Source organism: Chiloscyllium plagiosum, chromosome 16 (assembly GCF_004010195.1).
Source record: "Chiloscyllium plagiosum isolate BGI_BamShark_2017 chromosome 16, ASM401019v2, whole genome shotgun sequence".
NCBI lineage: Eukaryota > Metazoa > Chordata > Chondrichthyes > Orectolobiformes > Hemiscylliidae > Chiloscyllium > Chiloscyllium plagiosum.
Genome location: NC_057725.1, coordinates 22804091 through 22820538, shown reverse-complemented (window position 1 = coordinate 22820538; position 16448 = coordinate 22804091). Strand labels below are relative to the sequence as shown.

At 42.0% G+C, this 16448-nt stretch overlaps 1 protein-coding gene across 1 annotated transcript in view; it reads right to left on the bottom strand.

Moving 5' to 3' along the window:
- The window catches only part of LOC122558080 (coiled-coil domain-containing protein 73-like), a 132383-nt gene extending 125118 nt beyond the window's left edge, over positions 1–7265 (bottom strand). Inside the window, exons 1-2 of the mRNA XM_043706399.1 lie at positions 7023–7265; positions 5016–5174 (exon numbers count right to left, since the gene is read on the bottom strand). Coding sequence (XP_043562334.1) covers positions 5016–5174 — 159 coding nt within the window. The 5' untranslated portion in view covers positions 7023–7265. The remainder of the gene's footprint in view (positions 1–5015; positions 5175–7022) is intronic.
- Between the last annotated feature and the right edge of the window lie 9183 nt (positions 7266–16448).

Below are 16448 nucleotides of genomic sequence, written 5' to 3'. Positions count from 1 at the left end.
ATCACCCTCACCTTAACCTCCTTCCACCTATCGCATTCCCAACACCCCTCCCCCAAGTCCCTCCTCCCTACCTTTTATCTTAGCCTGCTTGGCACACCCTCCTAATTCCTGAAGAAGGGCTTATGCCCAAAACGTCGATTCTCCTTCTCCTTTGATGCTGCCTGACCTGCTGCGCTTTTCCAGCAACACATTTTTAAGCTCTAATCTCCAGCATCTGCAGTCCTCACTTTCTCACAGTTGCCAAACTGGTCAGTTACAACTTTTATTTTCTTTTTTTAATTTTCCCCTTAATTGTGTGCTTATCTGTCTGTCCAAATGAGAAAATGGGACAAATAATATTGGTTTAAATCACAGACATTAAATTAGATTACCTTGTTGTTTAGCTTTCCTCTACTTTTATTTCTATTTAAATTATAAACTTGGTGTGTAATATTTTTTATCCTTAAAATCTGGTTAGGAACAACTGGACAATTTTGAGGGTCATCAAATGTTTTAATTTCACCATTTTGTGAATCCAGTGTCAGCGCATCCAAGTCTATGACAAATATCAGAAACAAAGCAGATTCTTATGAATTTGGGTAGTCATCATTCACATCACTCACAACTAATAGTTCAGTACAGTTTACCTCGACATAGAACTTTGATATATGGGACCTTACTCTGATGAATGCAACTCAAGATTTGCTGTGCAAATAAAGTTAGAGATTCTAAGTTCAGTAAAACTGGTGAAACCTTAATCTGAAACTTTATTCTCTCTACAGCTGCTGCCAGACCAGCTGAAATTATCTAGCAATTTCTGTTTTGTGCATTCTGAGAGATCTTAGATTGTCTTTGTGAATTGTGGCCTGCTGGTGAGAGTTTGAATGACACTCACAAGTGGAGGGTGCATGCTTTAACAGAAAAGCCAATCGTCTGCTTCTCATTTCTGGGTGTGGGCACATCAATTTACACTTGCATGCAGGACTAAAGCAGTCAATGGTGATTTGCAACTTTGTATAGTGGATAATAACTTTCCAGACATCCATGCACCATAGAACATATATATTTATGATGGTCAATTTATTTTGACACAGAAATTAAATAGTTTTCCACTTAAGCAGCATTTAATACACCAGAGGATATCTAATCTTTCATGGATAGAATATAATAGAATCCCCACATTGTGGAAGGCGGCCACTTGGCCCAACAAGTCGACATTGAGCGTCAGAAGAGCATCCCACCCAGACCTACACCCATACCCTATCCCCGTTACCCTGCATTTCCCATTGACAGTCCACCAAACATGCACATACCTGGACACTATGGGCAATTTAGCATGGCCTATCAACCTAACCTTCACATCTTGTCAGATACCACACACCTTTACTTAAGACTAGAGCACTACATTCTGAAAATGTGGCAATTTTTCTTAAAAGCAAGACAAGTCTGCCTTTTAGAATTAAAGTAGTTTTTTTTAGAAATCATGTCTATGAGCTTTGAGAGTGAATAACAATTATATTAATGTTGAAACCTCTATTTTGAATGCATTCTTTAGCCACACCATGTGGTGATAATGAGCGAACTGAATTGGGGGGGGGCTAGCTAAAAGTAAAACATAACAATCAGGGACATCAACTTATCAAGTAGAATTTGGTACATTTTTCATTATTTGTGCTCTGGCATTGGTCTAGCTATTGAATGCTAATTATTATAAAATGCAACCATAAACACTGCACTGAAGTGACAGTTGCAATGTAGAAAATGTGGCAGTCAATTTCAAAAGACTCACAAGCAGCAAGGAAATAATGATGACATAATGTTTTTCCACTGTTCTTTGTCAAATAGTACGATAGAAATTGCACCAGCAAAGTAGGCAGCATTCAGACTCCAGGCGAAAGTAAGGACTGCAGATGCTGGAGATTAGAGTCGAGAGTGTGGTGCTGGAAAAGCACAGCAGGTCAGGCAGCATCCGAGGAGCCCTTCATCAGGAATGAGGCAGTGAGCCAAGGAGGTGGAGAGATTAATGGGAGGGCATGTGGCTGGGGGATGGGGGGGGAGGGAGGGGTGGCAACGGTAAGAGAAAATGAGGAAACTGGTGAAATCAACATTGATGCCATGTGGTTGGAGGGTCGCAAGGTGAAGGATGAGGTGTTCTTCGTCCAGGCATTGGGTGGTTAGGGAGTGGTGATGGAGGAGGCTCAGGATCTGTATGTCCTTGGCAGAGCGGGAAGGGGATTTGAAGTGCTTGGCCACGGGATGGTGGGTTGGTTGGTGTGGGTGTCCCAGAGATGTTCTCTGAAGTGCTCTGCAAGTAGGTGTCCTGTCTCCCCAATGTAGAGGAGACCGCATCGGGAGCAACGGATATAGTAGATGTCATGTGGAAGTGCAGGTAAAACTCCAGTGGATGTGGAAGGCTCCTTTGGGGCCTTGGACGGAGGTGTGGAGGGATGTGTGGGCGCAGGTTTTGCAATTCCTGCGGTGGCAGGGGAAGGTGTCGGTAGGGGACGGTGGGTTGGTGAGGGCGTGGACCTGACAATGGATTCGCGGAGGGAATGGTCTTTACAGAAAGCAGTAGGGGAGGGGAGAGAAATATATCTCTGGTGGTAGGGTCCATTTGTCGGTGGCGGAAATAGCAGAGGATGATGCAATACCTGGACCACACTTCCTCCCACCCTGCCTACTGTAAAAGCACTATCCCTTATTCCCAATTCCTCCGCCTCCGCTACATCTGCTCCCAGGAGGACCAGGTCCACCACTGAACACATTCGATGACCTTTTCTTTAAAGACCACAATTTCCGCTCCCACGTGGTTGATGATGCCCTCCAGCGCATCTCATCCACTCCCCGCACCTCCACCCTTTAACCCCACCCCTCTAACATACCTCCACATACATTGCATCATCCTCAGCCATTCCCGCCACCTACAAATGGACTCCAACACCAGAGATATATTTCCCTCCCCACCCCTATCCGCTTTCCGTAAAGACTGTTCCCTCCAAAACTCCCTTATCAGGTCCACGACCCTCACTAACCCACCCTCCCCTTCTGGAATCTTCCACTGCCACCGCAGGAATTGCAAAACCTCCGTCAACTCCTGCCCCCTCACCTCCGACCAAGGACCAACAGAGCCTTCCACATCCATCAGAGTTTTACCTGCACTTCCACACGTCATTTACTGTATCCGTTGCTCCCAATGCAGGTTTCCTCTACATTGGGGAGACATGACGCCTACTTGCAGAGTGCCTCAGAAAACATCTCTGGACACCTGCACCAACTAACCTGTGGCCAAACATTTCAATTCCCCCACCCACTCTGCCAAGGCCATGCAGATCCTGGGCTTCCTCCATCGCCACTCCCTAATCACCCAATGCCTGGAGAAAGAACGCCTCATCTTCCGCCGTGGGACCTTCCAACCACACGGCATCTATGTGGATTTCACCAATTTCCCCTTCCCCCACTTTATCCCAGTTCCAACCTTCTAATTCGGCACCGCCCTCATGACCTGTCCGTCTGCCTTCCCACCTATCCACTCCTCCCTCCTCTGTGGCCTATCACCATCACCTCTATCTACCTATCGGACTCTCAGCTACCTTACCCTCAGCCCCACCTCCTCCCTTTATCTCTCCACCTACTCAACTCATAACCTCATTCCTGATGAAGGGCTTTTGCCCGAAATGTCGATTCTCCCGCTCCTCGGATGCTGCCTGACCTGCTGTGCTTTTCCAGCACCACACTCTTGACTTCAGACTCCAGGGCCCATCTACTCCAGACAGCTGTTTGCTCACTCTTTTTGTCTTCTTTCTTTCTCTTCATCTGCTGCATCAGCAGCGGAAAAAGTGACATCATGGAGGAGAGTGGCCGGAGCAGGAGTCTTGGTGAGACCAGAACAGCGAAGCCAGGGTCTCCTAGCTGCAATAGGTCTGGAGTGGGGACTCCTGGTTATTGGCATGGTGGCAGCATGTTGCGATAGGCCTGGAGCCAGTGTGTCTTAGGTATTGGCAAGGTGGCGGCAGCAGAGCCAGGGTCCCCTGGTTGCAGGGCAAGTGTGGGTTTATCACAGGTACATGACATCAGCGGCCCATCAGCAAGGCCTCATTCCTGATGAAGGGCTATGACCCAAAACATTGTTTTTCCTGCTGCTCGGATGTTGACTGACCTGCTGTGCATTTCCAGCAATATACTCTCAACTCTGATCTCCAGCATCTGCTGACTTCAATGTCTGTCAGCAAGATGGGTCCAGCGATGAAGAGATGGTGCCTAAAGAGTGAGGACTCTGACATTGGTGGGTCCAGTGCAGGTGTCAGTAGTCACCTGGCTCAGGGCTCATGGTGGAGGTGCAGAACGAAGAAGGACTTTCTTCCAATTTTATTAATTTTATTAAAATATTCAAATGACGCTGGATTGTGGTAATAGTTGAAGCTTTTCACTGTATTTTACTGTATTTTTCATTGTCCAGTACAAGTGACAATAGATCATCATTCATTTCTTTTACACCCACCTGGGTGGGCAGACAATACTTAGATTTTAATGTCATAACCAAATAATAGCGCTTACAGCAGTGCAGCACTGCAGTTTCAGCCGAGATTTTATGATCAAATCTCTGGATTGGTGTTTGATCTTAGCCCTCTGACCCAAAGGCAAGAATGGCATCAATGAGCCTCCATCAATAATAAAACAAGAAACTATAAAATCTCAATAGATATGATATGAAGATATATTTATAAATGAACATAACACTCAAAATAATGGGCACAAAATCTTAATTCTACTTTCAGCTTTTCCCAATAAACAATGCCACATGTAAATGCATACACATAGATTCTGTGATAGCCAATTAAAGGGTATTCAAATTTAGTGTTTTACTTGCATTATCAATTTGCTACTGCATAAATTAGTTGCTTTCAAATATTAAGAACTTTAAGCAACAGCTGGAAATTAGTAACAAGTTTCACTTAGTATGTAAGTGTATGCCTTAAAGAAATAAACAGCAAAAGACAATGTATTATTATTTCCTATAACAAAGGTGTTCCACTCACACGACGAAAACGAAGTTCTTCCACCGCTTCAAGAAGACTAGTTTTAAATTCTAGTTGTTGAACAGACCTAAGTCCAGCAGTATCAGAATTCTGAAAGTTGTATGTAGTACATAGTTCTGACTTTGAGTCATTGGAAACTAGATTCGTTTTGATGTCCATCTGTGCAACAAGAAAAGTTTTATCTACTGTTAGTTTTAAAAAATAAATCAGACAAATGTTCAGAATCTAATACAGAAAGGCATTGTATCACTCAATTCAATCTTCCTTGTAATGTTGTGTGATTACTGAAGTACAACTGTGCAAAGAAAAACTACCTTGATTTTTGTTTACAATTGTAGTTTGAAATTAAGGAGATAAGCAAAGTTTTTGAAGAGTATTTATTTATGGTGAACGCTGACTTCCTGCATGTCTGAATAAGTTATTAATGGTCATTCACTGAAACATAGGCACACAAGATTTAAGATTTGCTTAACAATGAAACAGCAGTTTTATTACACAAAAATGGAAACAAAAATAAAGCTAAATATAAAATACAATTTTAAAAGATCTTAAAACACACATCATAAGGAAGTCAAAGACTTGAGAGCTTGAGGATAATGATGTGCAATTACCACATAAAGGCAAATCAATTACTTCTTTATCAGAGGACTCCATGTCCCAGTGTTTGGAGGAAGTTGTTCAAATGCCATTTGTGTGTGCTGCAATTACTGAATGGTCACATTGCTAAGCAGCTGTTTTGTTTCTGATATGGGTCAAGAATGTGGTGCTGGAAAAAGCACAGCAGGTCAGGCAGCATTCGAAGAGTAGGAGAATCGACGTTTCGGGCAAGAGCCCTTCATCAGGAATGAGCTGACGCACATTGGCTCATTTGAACAATGCGCAATGGATCCAGACACAGAATGTGTGGATGTCTATTTGATCACTGTAGTCAGGGCTACTATATGAATGAACAAGAAACGTGCAAAAGGAAGCCCAGTACCACCAATCTTCAGTCAAAGTGAAGATGGCCCTACTGCGCGGTAACTGTCTGTGTGGCGTTTGTACATTCTCCCCATGTCTGCGTGGGTTTCCTCCGGGTGCTCCGGTTTCCTCCCAGAGTCCAAAGATGTGCAGGTTAGGTGGATTGACCATACTAAATTGCCCATAGTGTTAGGTGCAGGGCTAAATGTAGGAGAATAGGTCTGAGTGGGTTGCTCTTCGGAGGTCGGTGTGGACTTGTTGGGCTGAAGGGCCTGTTTCCACAATGTAGGGAATCTAATCTAATCTAAAAAAAATCCTGCCATAGTTGCACTCTTGCATTGCAACCTTCTCCTCTGGGGGCCACTCAGAATCATAGGACTTCCATTCAGGTCATGACTGGGGCTTTGGACTGCTAGCATCAAGACAGAGGACATTGCTTGATCCTCAGAATCTCTGCTCCACACAACTCAAGGACATCAATGGATGATGAGGACTTAAAACAACGGCAACACTGTACCAGCTAAGAACATGGAGAAAGTGAGGACTGCAGAAGCTGGAGATCAGAGCTGAAAAATGTGTTGCTGGAAAAGCGCAGCAGGTCAGGCAGCATCCAAGGAGCAGGAGAATCGACGTTTCGGGCATAAGCCCTCATTCCTGAGCAGGAAGGAGTTCTTTGTGAACCTAGATTGCATGAAGTGATCTTTCAATGACTGCAAGTGCTTTGTTGCTACTGAGGCCAGCATCCACAGTATAATTCCAACTGCAAGTGCAGCTTAACATGTTGATCTTTCTATGTGATTCAGGCGGTTTAATAAATTTAACTTACCAATAGTTGGAAGCCATCACACCAACCAATTATGACAAAGTTTCATTCTAGTATGGATTCTACGGAAAGGACAGCTATCACTCAGACAGGGTTACAACATGTGGCTCTAGCCATACTTAACTTCTGCACCTTATTCTTATAGTTGCAGCTAAAATGACACTTGTTCATGCAGCGGATGTTAATAACTGACTATATATTTACAAACAGGATGATGTACTTACAATGAAGTGTCATTTGTACCAACTACATCTCCACGTCATGGCTACCCTCAGAAGATGACCTTCTTCCTTTCTTTCCCACTATGGCTATATGCAATCCTGGTGGCCAGAGCTGGAGTGCACTGCCTTACATTGGAGTCTGGTAGCCTTGGTTGACTCTGGGAGCATTTGTGGCTAGACAGCCCTAATACTTTGAATTTGTTTTGCCCAGATGCAGGTTCACCTTCCTGAGCTTGAATTCCCACAAGGTTTAAGTGCCTGAACTGGTAGAGGGTGCAGGAGGTCACCGTTCCAGAGCTTCCTCTGGGGATCTGTAGCTTTTTCCTCCGAGTTGGAGAAGGAGATGATATCTTGAGTGCAGATGTACCAGTAGGGGACAAGAGAGAGAATGATTTACAAAACAGGGTACAGGTTTGAGAATGTTAAGAACATATTCATGGTGGAGATAATGGGAGAACAGCACAGCACCTGACAATAAATTTTACTTGGTTTAAATGGTTGCTGCTCTTTCCCAAATACCCAGCATAGCAAGATATCTTCTCACTGATCAATATGGAAGTATCACACACTGAAAAGCCTTCAACAAACTGAAAACATTCACATTTATTCAACAAAAAAAAATACAAAAGAAAATCCAAAGAAAAGCTGCATTTGCTTCTGGGAACAGATAGGGTCCATTTGCCCTTGAAGCAACAACAGATTTGCAGAAAATGAATGATCATTGCACTCAGGTCACATCTATTGGAGCCACATGTCAATGAGGTCCTATCTAGCTTGTTAAACCCAACACTGCAATGCTCTTTCATGCTTAACCACAGTCAAGGGGTTGCAAGTTGTCAGCCACAATAGCCCTCATTTCTCAGTAATCATCCGTATAAAGCATCCAGCGCTTTCTAACCAAAAGAGTAGGAACATGTGAGTTCTCAAGGATAGAATCATCATGGGAGCTGTCAGGTTACCTGGTATAATTTTCTAAGATGCAGTACCGATGATCTAGATGACTTACACACTGGGTGGGTACATGAGTAGGAAGGGTTTAGAGGGATATGGGCAAATGATAGCAAATGAGACTATATCAGCTTAAGATAACTGGTTTGCATGGACGAGTTGAACCGCAAGGTCTGTTTCCATGCTGTATATCTCTATGATTGTATGAGGGAACTTATCCAGATACATGCAGTACAAACCATGTCACACAAATACAATAGTATATTCCAAGTGCTGCATGATTACGGATACCTTATCATGCCATCCCAAGTTGATACAATATCCAAGAGACATATAAGAACATGTCAGGAAATACTTAAGAGTCATACGGCATGGAAATAGACCCTATGTTGACCATAATCCCAAAATAAACGGAACGCTCTCCAGCTTAATAATAGCCTTCTTATAACAGGGCAACCAGAACTGGACACAGTACTCCAGAAGAAGCCTCACCAACATCCTACAGAACCTTAACATAACATTCCAACTCCTCATGATTTGGAGATGCCGGTGTTGGACTGAGATGTACAAAGTTAAAAATCACACAACACCAGGTTATAGTCCAACAGGTTTAATTGGACTTGCTTTCGGAGTGCTGCGCCTTCATTAGGTGGTTGTGGAGTAGAAGATTGTAAGACACAGAATTTATAGCAAAAGTTTACAGTGTCATGTAACTGACATTATATATTGTAAAATACCTGGATCGTAAAACTTTTTTAAAAGTAGTTTTATTCTCAAGTGAACTTTAACAATTGGTTGGCCCAGATAATACACTGAAGGTGTGAGCTTCCCTGTGTGAGACTGTCTGTGCCACAATGGTCAGACTGATTCTGACCGTTTTTTTAGATTAGAATCAGTCTGACCATTGTGGCACAGACAGTCTCACACAGAGAAGCTCACCCCTTCAATAAATTACCTGGGCCAACATGACACCAATTGTTAAAGTTCACTTGAGAATGTAACTTTTAAAAAAGTTTTCTAATTTACATATGAAAGAACTGAAACCAACATGGTCGTTCTAACAGATGAAAGACTTAACAAACAATCCAGGTTCTTGCTATAAATTCTGTGTCTTATGATTGTAAGACACTCCACAACCACCTGAAGGAGTAGCGCTCCAAAAGCTCGTGCTTCCAATTAAACCTTTTGGACTATAACATGGTGTTGCGTGACTTTTAACTTTGTACATCCCAACTCCGATACTCAAAGGTCTGAACAATGAAGGCAATTATGCTAAATGCTTTCTTAACCATCCTGTCTACACAAGACAAATTTCAAAGAATTATGTACAAGTAGTTCTTCTATAATGCAATGGTTGCGTTCTTACACAACCTCGCATTACAGAAAAATCATGCTTTAGAAACAGTGTTTAAAGTGTTGGCGATGTAATCGTGCTACAACTAACTCACATTTTAAAAGTTTTCGCTTTATAAATGGTGTGCCCAATTCATCAATCGTGTTATAGCAGAACAATCTGTACTTGAACCCCGAGATTGCCCAGTTCCACAACACTACGCATGACTTTATTTTTAATTGTACAAGTCCTGCCCTTGTTTGTTCTACCAAAATGCAAGACATTACATTTATCCAAATTAAACTCCATCTGCCATGCCTCAGCCCACTGACCCAATTGATCAAGATCTCTTTGCAATCTCATAACTTTCTTCACTATCCACTATACCATGAACAGTTCAAAGTGAGAGGAAACCAGCTTTGTCCCTGTTACGACACGGGGTAAACTCTCCTGCTTAATGTGAACCAGCAACACAGAAAAGATTTATCCTGTGCAGTAATCTGTGAAAATTCGAGAGGCCAAGAACTATTTAAAGTCAAAATTAACTTTATTTCTTAAAGTATAACAGAGAATAAGTAACTAACAACTCTTTACAACTCTCCCTAACTTATCTTTTACCTTTCCTTCTATAATACTAATCCAATAAAACTCCTGATTACAATTTACCAAACAAAACTTCTTAGCTCAAAACCAGGCAGCTTTCAGTTTTCTCTGAATTTCTGTCATCTTTTCTTTCTTCTTGGGGATTCTGCTTCATAGGTTACTGAACAATAAAGGTAACTTAAAAGAGAGCTATTTTTCAGACAGTCTTTACATGCTTGTAGCTTGGCAGTTCTCCTCCCAAATGTTCAATTTTCCCCAGTCTTATACCACCAAAGCATTGGATCGTGTCTTTGGCTTTTAAGAATATCAATTCACTAAATTCAAACTTGATTAGAGTTTGGTATTTGTTGGGGTATAATTTAAATTGATTGGCCTAATTCAAACCTGTGTGGTCATTTATAGGCAAGCAGCTACCCTAGCTACCCCAGTAGCTGGAATACATGGTACATTTTTCAGAACACTTGGTGCTGAAACTTTTAACTCTCTTAAAAGGTACAGTGCCCTTTTGCAGTCTATGAGATCTTGGATTGTCTTTGTGAATAATGGTTGGCAGGCAAAACTTTAAAGATCACCTGCAATAATTTCATCTTCATAGAGGTGACTATAATCAATCTGCAATGACCAATGGCACAGTCAAGATTGCTTAAAACCAGCATTTGTATCCCACAGTTGGACACTGCATGCAATTCACATGCAGGGTACTTACAAGTCATAGAGCTGTACAGCATAAAAACAGATCCCTCAGTCCAACTCATCCATGCCGACCAGATATCCTAAATTAACCTAGCCTCATGCCAGCACTCAGCCCATACCCCTCTAAACCCTTCCTATTCATTTATCCATCCAGATGCCTTTGTAATTGTACCAGCCTCCACCACTTCCTCTGGCAGCTCATTCCCTACACGCACCACCCTCTGTGTGATAAAAGTTGCCCCTTAAGTCCCTTTTAAATCTCTCCCCTCTCAACTTAAACCTATACCCTCTAGTTTCTCCACCCCAGGGAAAAGACCTTGGCTATAGACGATATCCATGCCCCTCATGATTTTATAAAGATCTATAAGGTCACCCCTCAGGATCCAAACCTCCAGGGAAAATAGCCTCAGCTTATTCAGCCTTTCTCTACAGTTCAAACCCTCCAATGCTGGCAACATCTTTGTAAATCTTTTCTGAACCCTTTCAAGTTTCACAATACCCTTCCTACAGCAAGAAGGCTGTAATCCTATTCTCAGTGCACTGACCAATAAAATGCCAAACACTTTCCTCACTATCATATCTATCTCTGACTCCACTTTCAAGGAACTATGAACGTGAATGTTTTCAATTCATACTGTGAAAGTGCCCAATTAATGCACTTCCTCCTTTAAGGGTATGATAGCACAGACAAGTCACCACACACTCAGACAGAAAAAACACTTACACTGTCCATTCTGCGTCTGGACAAAGCCATTTTCTATTTCGAGTGAGCTGCAAATCCCCAGACTGGCTGCAGTGGACCATGACTGTTTGTGGCATACACCCTGGATTGTAATATTACAGTATCCCTGATCCTCAGCAGATGACAGACCCTATCCAAGCCCTTGGACTGAGACTGGACACTACCTTGACTAACAATGGCAGGACCCTCATATGACCATAGTTTGCCTCGTCATAATGGAAGACTATTCCCCTTAGATTTTGAGACATGGTTATTTGATAGAAGTGTGTTTGCTGCATAAACTGCTGGCACACGCTGTACATGTGACACTGATAGCACAACGTTTTACTGCAAAATGTTCTCCTTGACTGATCAGTACTGACAACCTTGAAAAATTGCCTTGCTTCAAGTCTATGTTGAACACGGTAAGACAAAAGGACTGTGAGCTTTTAAGCTCTAAATGACAAAGTGCAAAAAACCAAGGCAAGATATACTAATGACCCTCTAAGTATCCAAGCAGACACAAAGTGAATTAGCCCTTGGAAAGCAAGTCCAAAGCTCAGAGATGCACCCTGGTCCAATCCATGAGATGGATTCTTGACCTCATGCAAAGTCAGTTGGCAACAGCATCACACAGTGAAGCACTGGTGCAATCCAAAGGAGGGCACTAAAATGAAGAATTATGTTGCAAGTGAATCAAAAATGTGCCATGATGTTTATGACTGCTGTCCAAGATGGAGGCCTGGAGGAGCAAGCTAAAGCTACCAGGTATCCACTCTGACTTGTGTGTCAGGAATTATCACCATCTGGTATTTATCTGGCACATGGGAAGTAGAAAACTAAATATCAATAAACAATATTAGGTACTAACTGCGTAGAAATAAGTTTCTTGTCACTGGCTGACAAGTCCTGTGTTCAAATCTTGGCTGCAGAATCAAACATTTTTTTCCCCAACATCAAGAATCTCATTTTTGTGATCTCCCTATATTTTTCCAACTGAATTACCAGGTGCTGTGTCATTCAGGGAAGAGCTAGGAAGATTTTGCTCAATCGTAACATCCCTTACCTCCAAAACGTTCTCACTTTTGTCTCCTTTACATGTAAGGAGTCTTTTTACTCAAGAGATGCCAGCATTTATTGTCCATTCCAAAACTGCCGCAGTAAAGTGTCAACTACATTGCTGTGGATGTGGAGTCACATGTAAGCCGGCAGATTTCCTTCTCTATAGGCCAATCGGATAGTTTTTTTTAAAAAATGACAATTGACTATTATCATGTACCATTAGACTAGCCTTCTTTTCCAGAATTTTATTGGAGTCAAATTTCGCCATTTGTCATATGGAATTCAAACCCATAGCCCAGAACATTAGCTTGGGGCTACTAGACCAGTGAACTTTACCACTATATCACCATTCTCCATTACATACTTAAATGTTTTGAAAGAAGATGAATTCAAGACTTGAAAGTCTTGCTATCTTTGAATACAATAAAAACTTCACTGATGTAAAGTTTCTGCTCTGTGAGTAGAGAATATAAAAAAATGATTACCCATCTCATAGAATCATATAATATAGAAATTTTGGCCCTTTGGCCCATCATGTCTATGTTGACCTACAAACACCAAACTACACTAACCAATTTACCTGCATTTGGTTCACGGCCTACTATGCCCTGGCTTGCCCATATCAGTCTTAAATGTCGAAGAATGTCTGCGGCCACCATTTTCTCAGGTAGCGTATTCCATATTTCTACTACCTTTTGGTTGAAAAAAAAGCTTTCTTCAGATCCTCCATTTATTCTTCACCTTAAACTTATGCTCTCTGATCTTACACATATCTGACATGGGGAAAGACCCATTCCCCTACCCTATATTTACCCCTGACTAATGCACCTAACACTATGGGCAATTTAGCATGGCCAATTCACCTGACCTGCACATCTTTGTATTGTGGGGGGAAACCGGAGCACCTGGAGGAAACCCACGTAGACGCAGGGAGAATGCACAAACTCTACACAGTCAGTCAGTCACCTGAGGTGGGAATCAAAACCAGGTACCTGGGACTGTGAGGCAGCAGTGCTAACCATTGAGCCACTGTAATATTGTACTGACTCCTTCAGAATCTGTGGACTTGTACACCAAGCTTCCTTGTTCCTCAGTACGATCTAGGAACTTATTATTCATTGTGTACATTCTTCCCTAATTAGGCTTCCCAAAATGCATCACCTCACACTTATCAGGATTAAGCTCCAGTTCTTAGCCTGAAACGTTAACTCCGATTTCTCTCCTCTGGTGCTGCCAGACTTGCTGAGCTTTTCCAGCAATTTCTACTTTTGCTTTAAACTCCATCTGTCATTACTTTACCCAATTTACTAAGCGATCGACATCAGACTGTAGACTGAGATCATTCTCTTCACTATCAACACGACATCAATTTTGGTGTCTTCTGTAAACTTTTTAATTATACCTCCTATTTATATCTGTGTCATTAATATACATAACTGACAGCATGGTTCCTAGCACCGATCCCTGTGGTACACCGCTGATCATATTCCAATAACAAAAACAACCTTCCACCATCACCCTTTGCCTCATATGTTGGCAATAATCTTCAGGGGAATTTCTTTGTTACTGGCAGAGGGCACTTAGTTGTTTCCTAAGAAACTGGCATTGAAATTCCAAAAAGGCATATCAATGTAGTCCAGGGTATGTCAGTAGAATAAGCAATTAAGCTCATATGGAAAACTGTGGCACACTTTCCTAATGCAAATTTGCTAGGAAAGTGGTATTTAAGCAGGGAGGATAGGTGGTGGGGATGCCACCAGCATCTCATATTAAGTCCATAATGGGAAGCCAACTTTCTTATTCTATCACAAAAGACAATTGATGCTCACTTAAGGACTGAATCAGCTGCCACTGATGAACAAGGGGTTCATTATGCAGGAAACATGAGAAGCAAATCCATGTGGGCTCAGAGTGAAAGGCACTCGATGGTTGAACCAGAGACTGAATGCAGGGCAGAGGGTGGGACAAGTTTTGAATTCATGTTCCTTCAAAACATTGAAGTATGTAATGGGGTTTGGTGGTATACAGGGGAACTCGATTATCCGAAAATCAGATTATCAGAAGGAGATCTCTAGGTCCCGATGGAAACATTACATCAAAGACGTGTTTCCAAACTGATTGCATCTTTTGTTTACAGTGATTAAACAGGCACCATCTCCAAATGACTGACTTCCCGCCCTCTCTCTCTCCCCACATTTTCCCTGGAGTTCTACAGAAGGGTGTAAACTAAGCCCCCAACCTCCCCCCCGGAATAATATTTCCAACATTATCTTGTGCAGGGCAAACGTGGAACTGGTCAAAAAATTGCAGTAAAAAGTTGTGTGCGCACGCACTCGCGCTGTTTGGAGACTTAACCCACAAAGGCAGCAGCAGTCTTGTTGTTGGTGTGCAGTCCGGATGCCCTGGTGGGGGGCCGGTGGGGGCACTCATGCACTTTGTGCTGGGGGCAGGGATGGGTTTGGACTGGGTTGGGGGGTGGTGCTGGACGAAGGGGGCAGAGGGTGGTGTTGAAGGCAGGGCCTCATGCGCTGTGCTGCTGCAGTCTCCTGAACGGGGAGCAGACTTTAAAAACTCCGAGCCCCAGAGGAAAGGCATTTAATTGATTTTCCGGATAATCGATTATCCGAACAAAATAGTGCCCACTCATCTCATTCGGATAATTGAGTTTCCACTGTATTGGTAAAGTTCACTGGTCTAGTAGCCCCAAGCTAATGTTCTGGGCTATGGGTTTGAATTCCATATGACAAATGGTGAAATTTGACTCCAGAGAATCCTGAGAGCCAACCTATGTCTTTGCTGCTGACTCTGAACTCTCTCTGCTCCCTATGATCTCCAGGACCTGTGCCTGGGACAGCTCTATTATACTCAACCTTAAATGGATGTAATACAAGCAACAGGAACCACCTCCCCAGCAGCACTGCAGAGTATGGAAGAGTTGCCAAGCTCTTGGCAGGAGTGCCTTCAACCTCTGATGTCCTTTATCCAAGGGCAAATCTTGCTGCTGGCCTCTTAAGTGTCTGAGTGCATGCCACAAAATACAGCTTGCTTTCTCAAAAAGGAGCGACTATGGGTCAAGATTCCCATTGCCTCTTTAAAATTCCAAAGTCAGATAGCCATTACAGCACAGAAACAACAGAAGTGTGCTTGCTTCTATTTATTATAACAGTTTCTATTTATTATAAACTATCAGTGATATGGTAGTTTATAGTAGGAATATTAAACAATGTACTATTGCATTGCTGAAATAAAATGGTAAATAGTATTGCCCTTTGGAGGAATTTAATCATGCATAAACACAGGCTGAGGGCAATCACAGTTTAATTGCTGCTTGATGTGGGATGTTTAATTTCTTTGAAAACCTCTAGCTCCAAGCCAGCAAAAAGTTATTCTAAAAATTTCAATAATGCATAACTATTGGTCACTATTAGTCCCACGTGGTCACAAGTTTTGAGCATGCTAGCTGCTGTAAATCTGTTTTTCAGTTTGTAATGCCATTTGTAAATTGGCAAATCCAAATTATTGTTGCTATTTCTAAACTGTTCATATTAGTGAACACCACCTTGCAATTTCAGGCCCTAGGTCAATGCCTCGCTTTTTCCAATATAAATAATGTATTGCGTTAAAGATCTTCACATGTTCTTTGTTATCTTCAGTCTACACCTTCTGAAGACCACTAAAAGAAGAAACACTTCACAAGCACATCTTGTTTTCATTTTACTGTTCATGTTACTGCTCCAAACTCTCACAACAGTAGTAAACACCCAACGAGCTGGATGATGTGTGCCTTACATACACATTACATAACCGTGAAAAAATAGTCGACTTAATGGAATTGGCAAAATTGAAGCAAAAGTCAAAAATTAATGAGGAACCATACAAATTATTTAAGGTATTACCTAGATGAATAATATGGTTGATCGGAGCAACCTTTAATACCTAGTAACTAGGCTAATAAAATCTGCATGAAAATATGTTGATTGTGTTGTGTTCATCTTACCTTTGCAAAACACCATATTACTCTTATAAGAAACATTTTTTTTTATCTTTGTGAAGAACAAAGTATAAATCT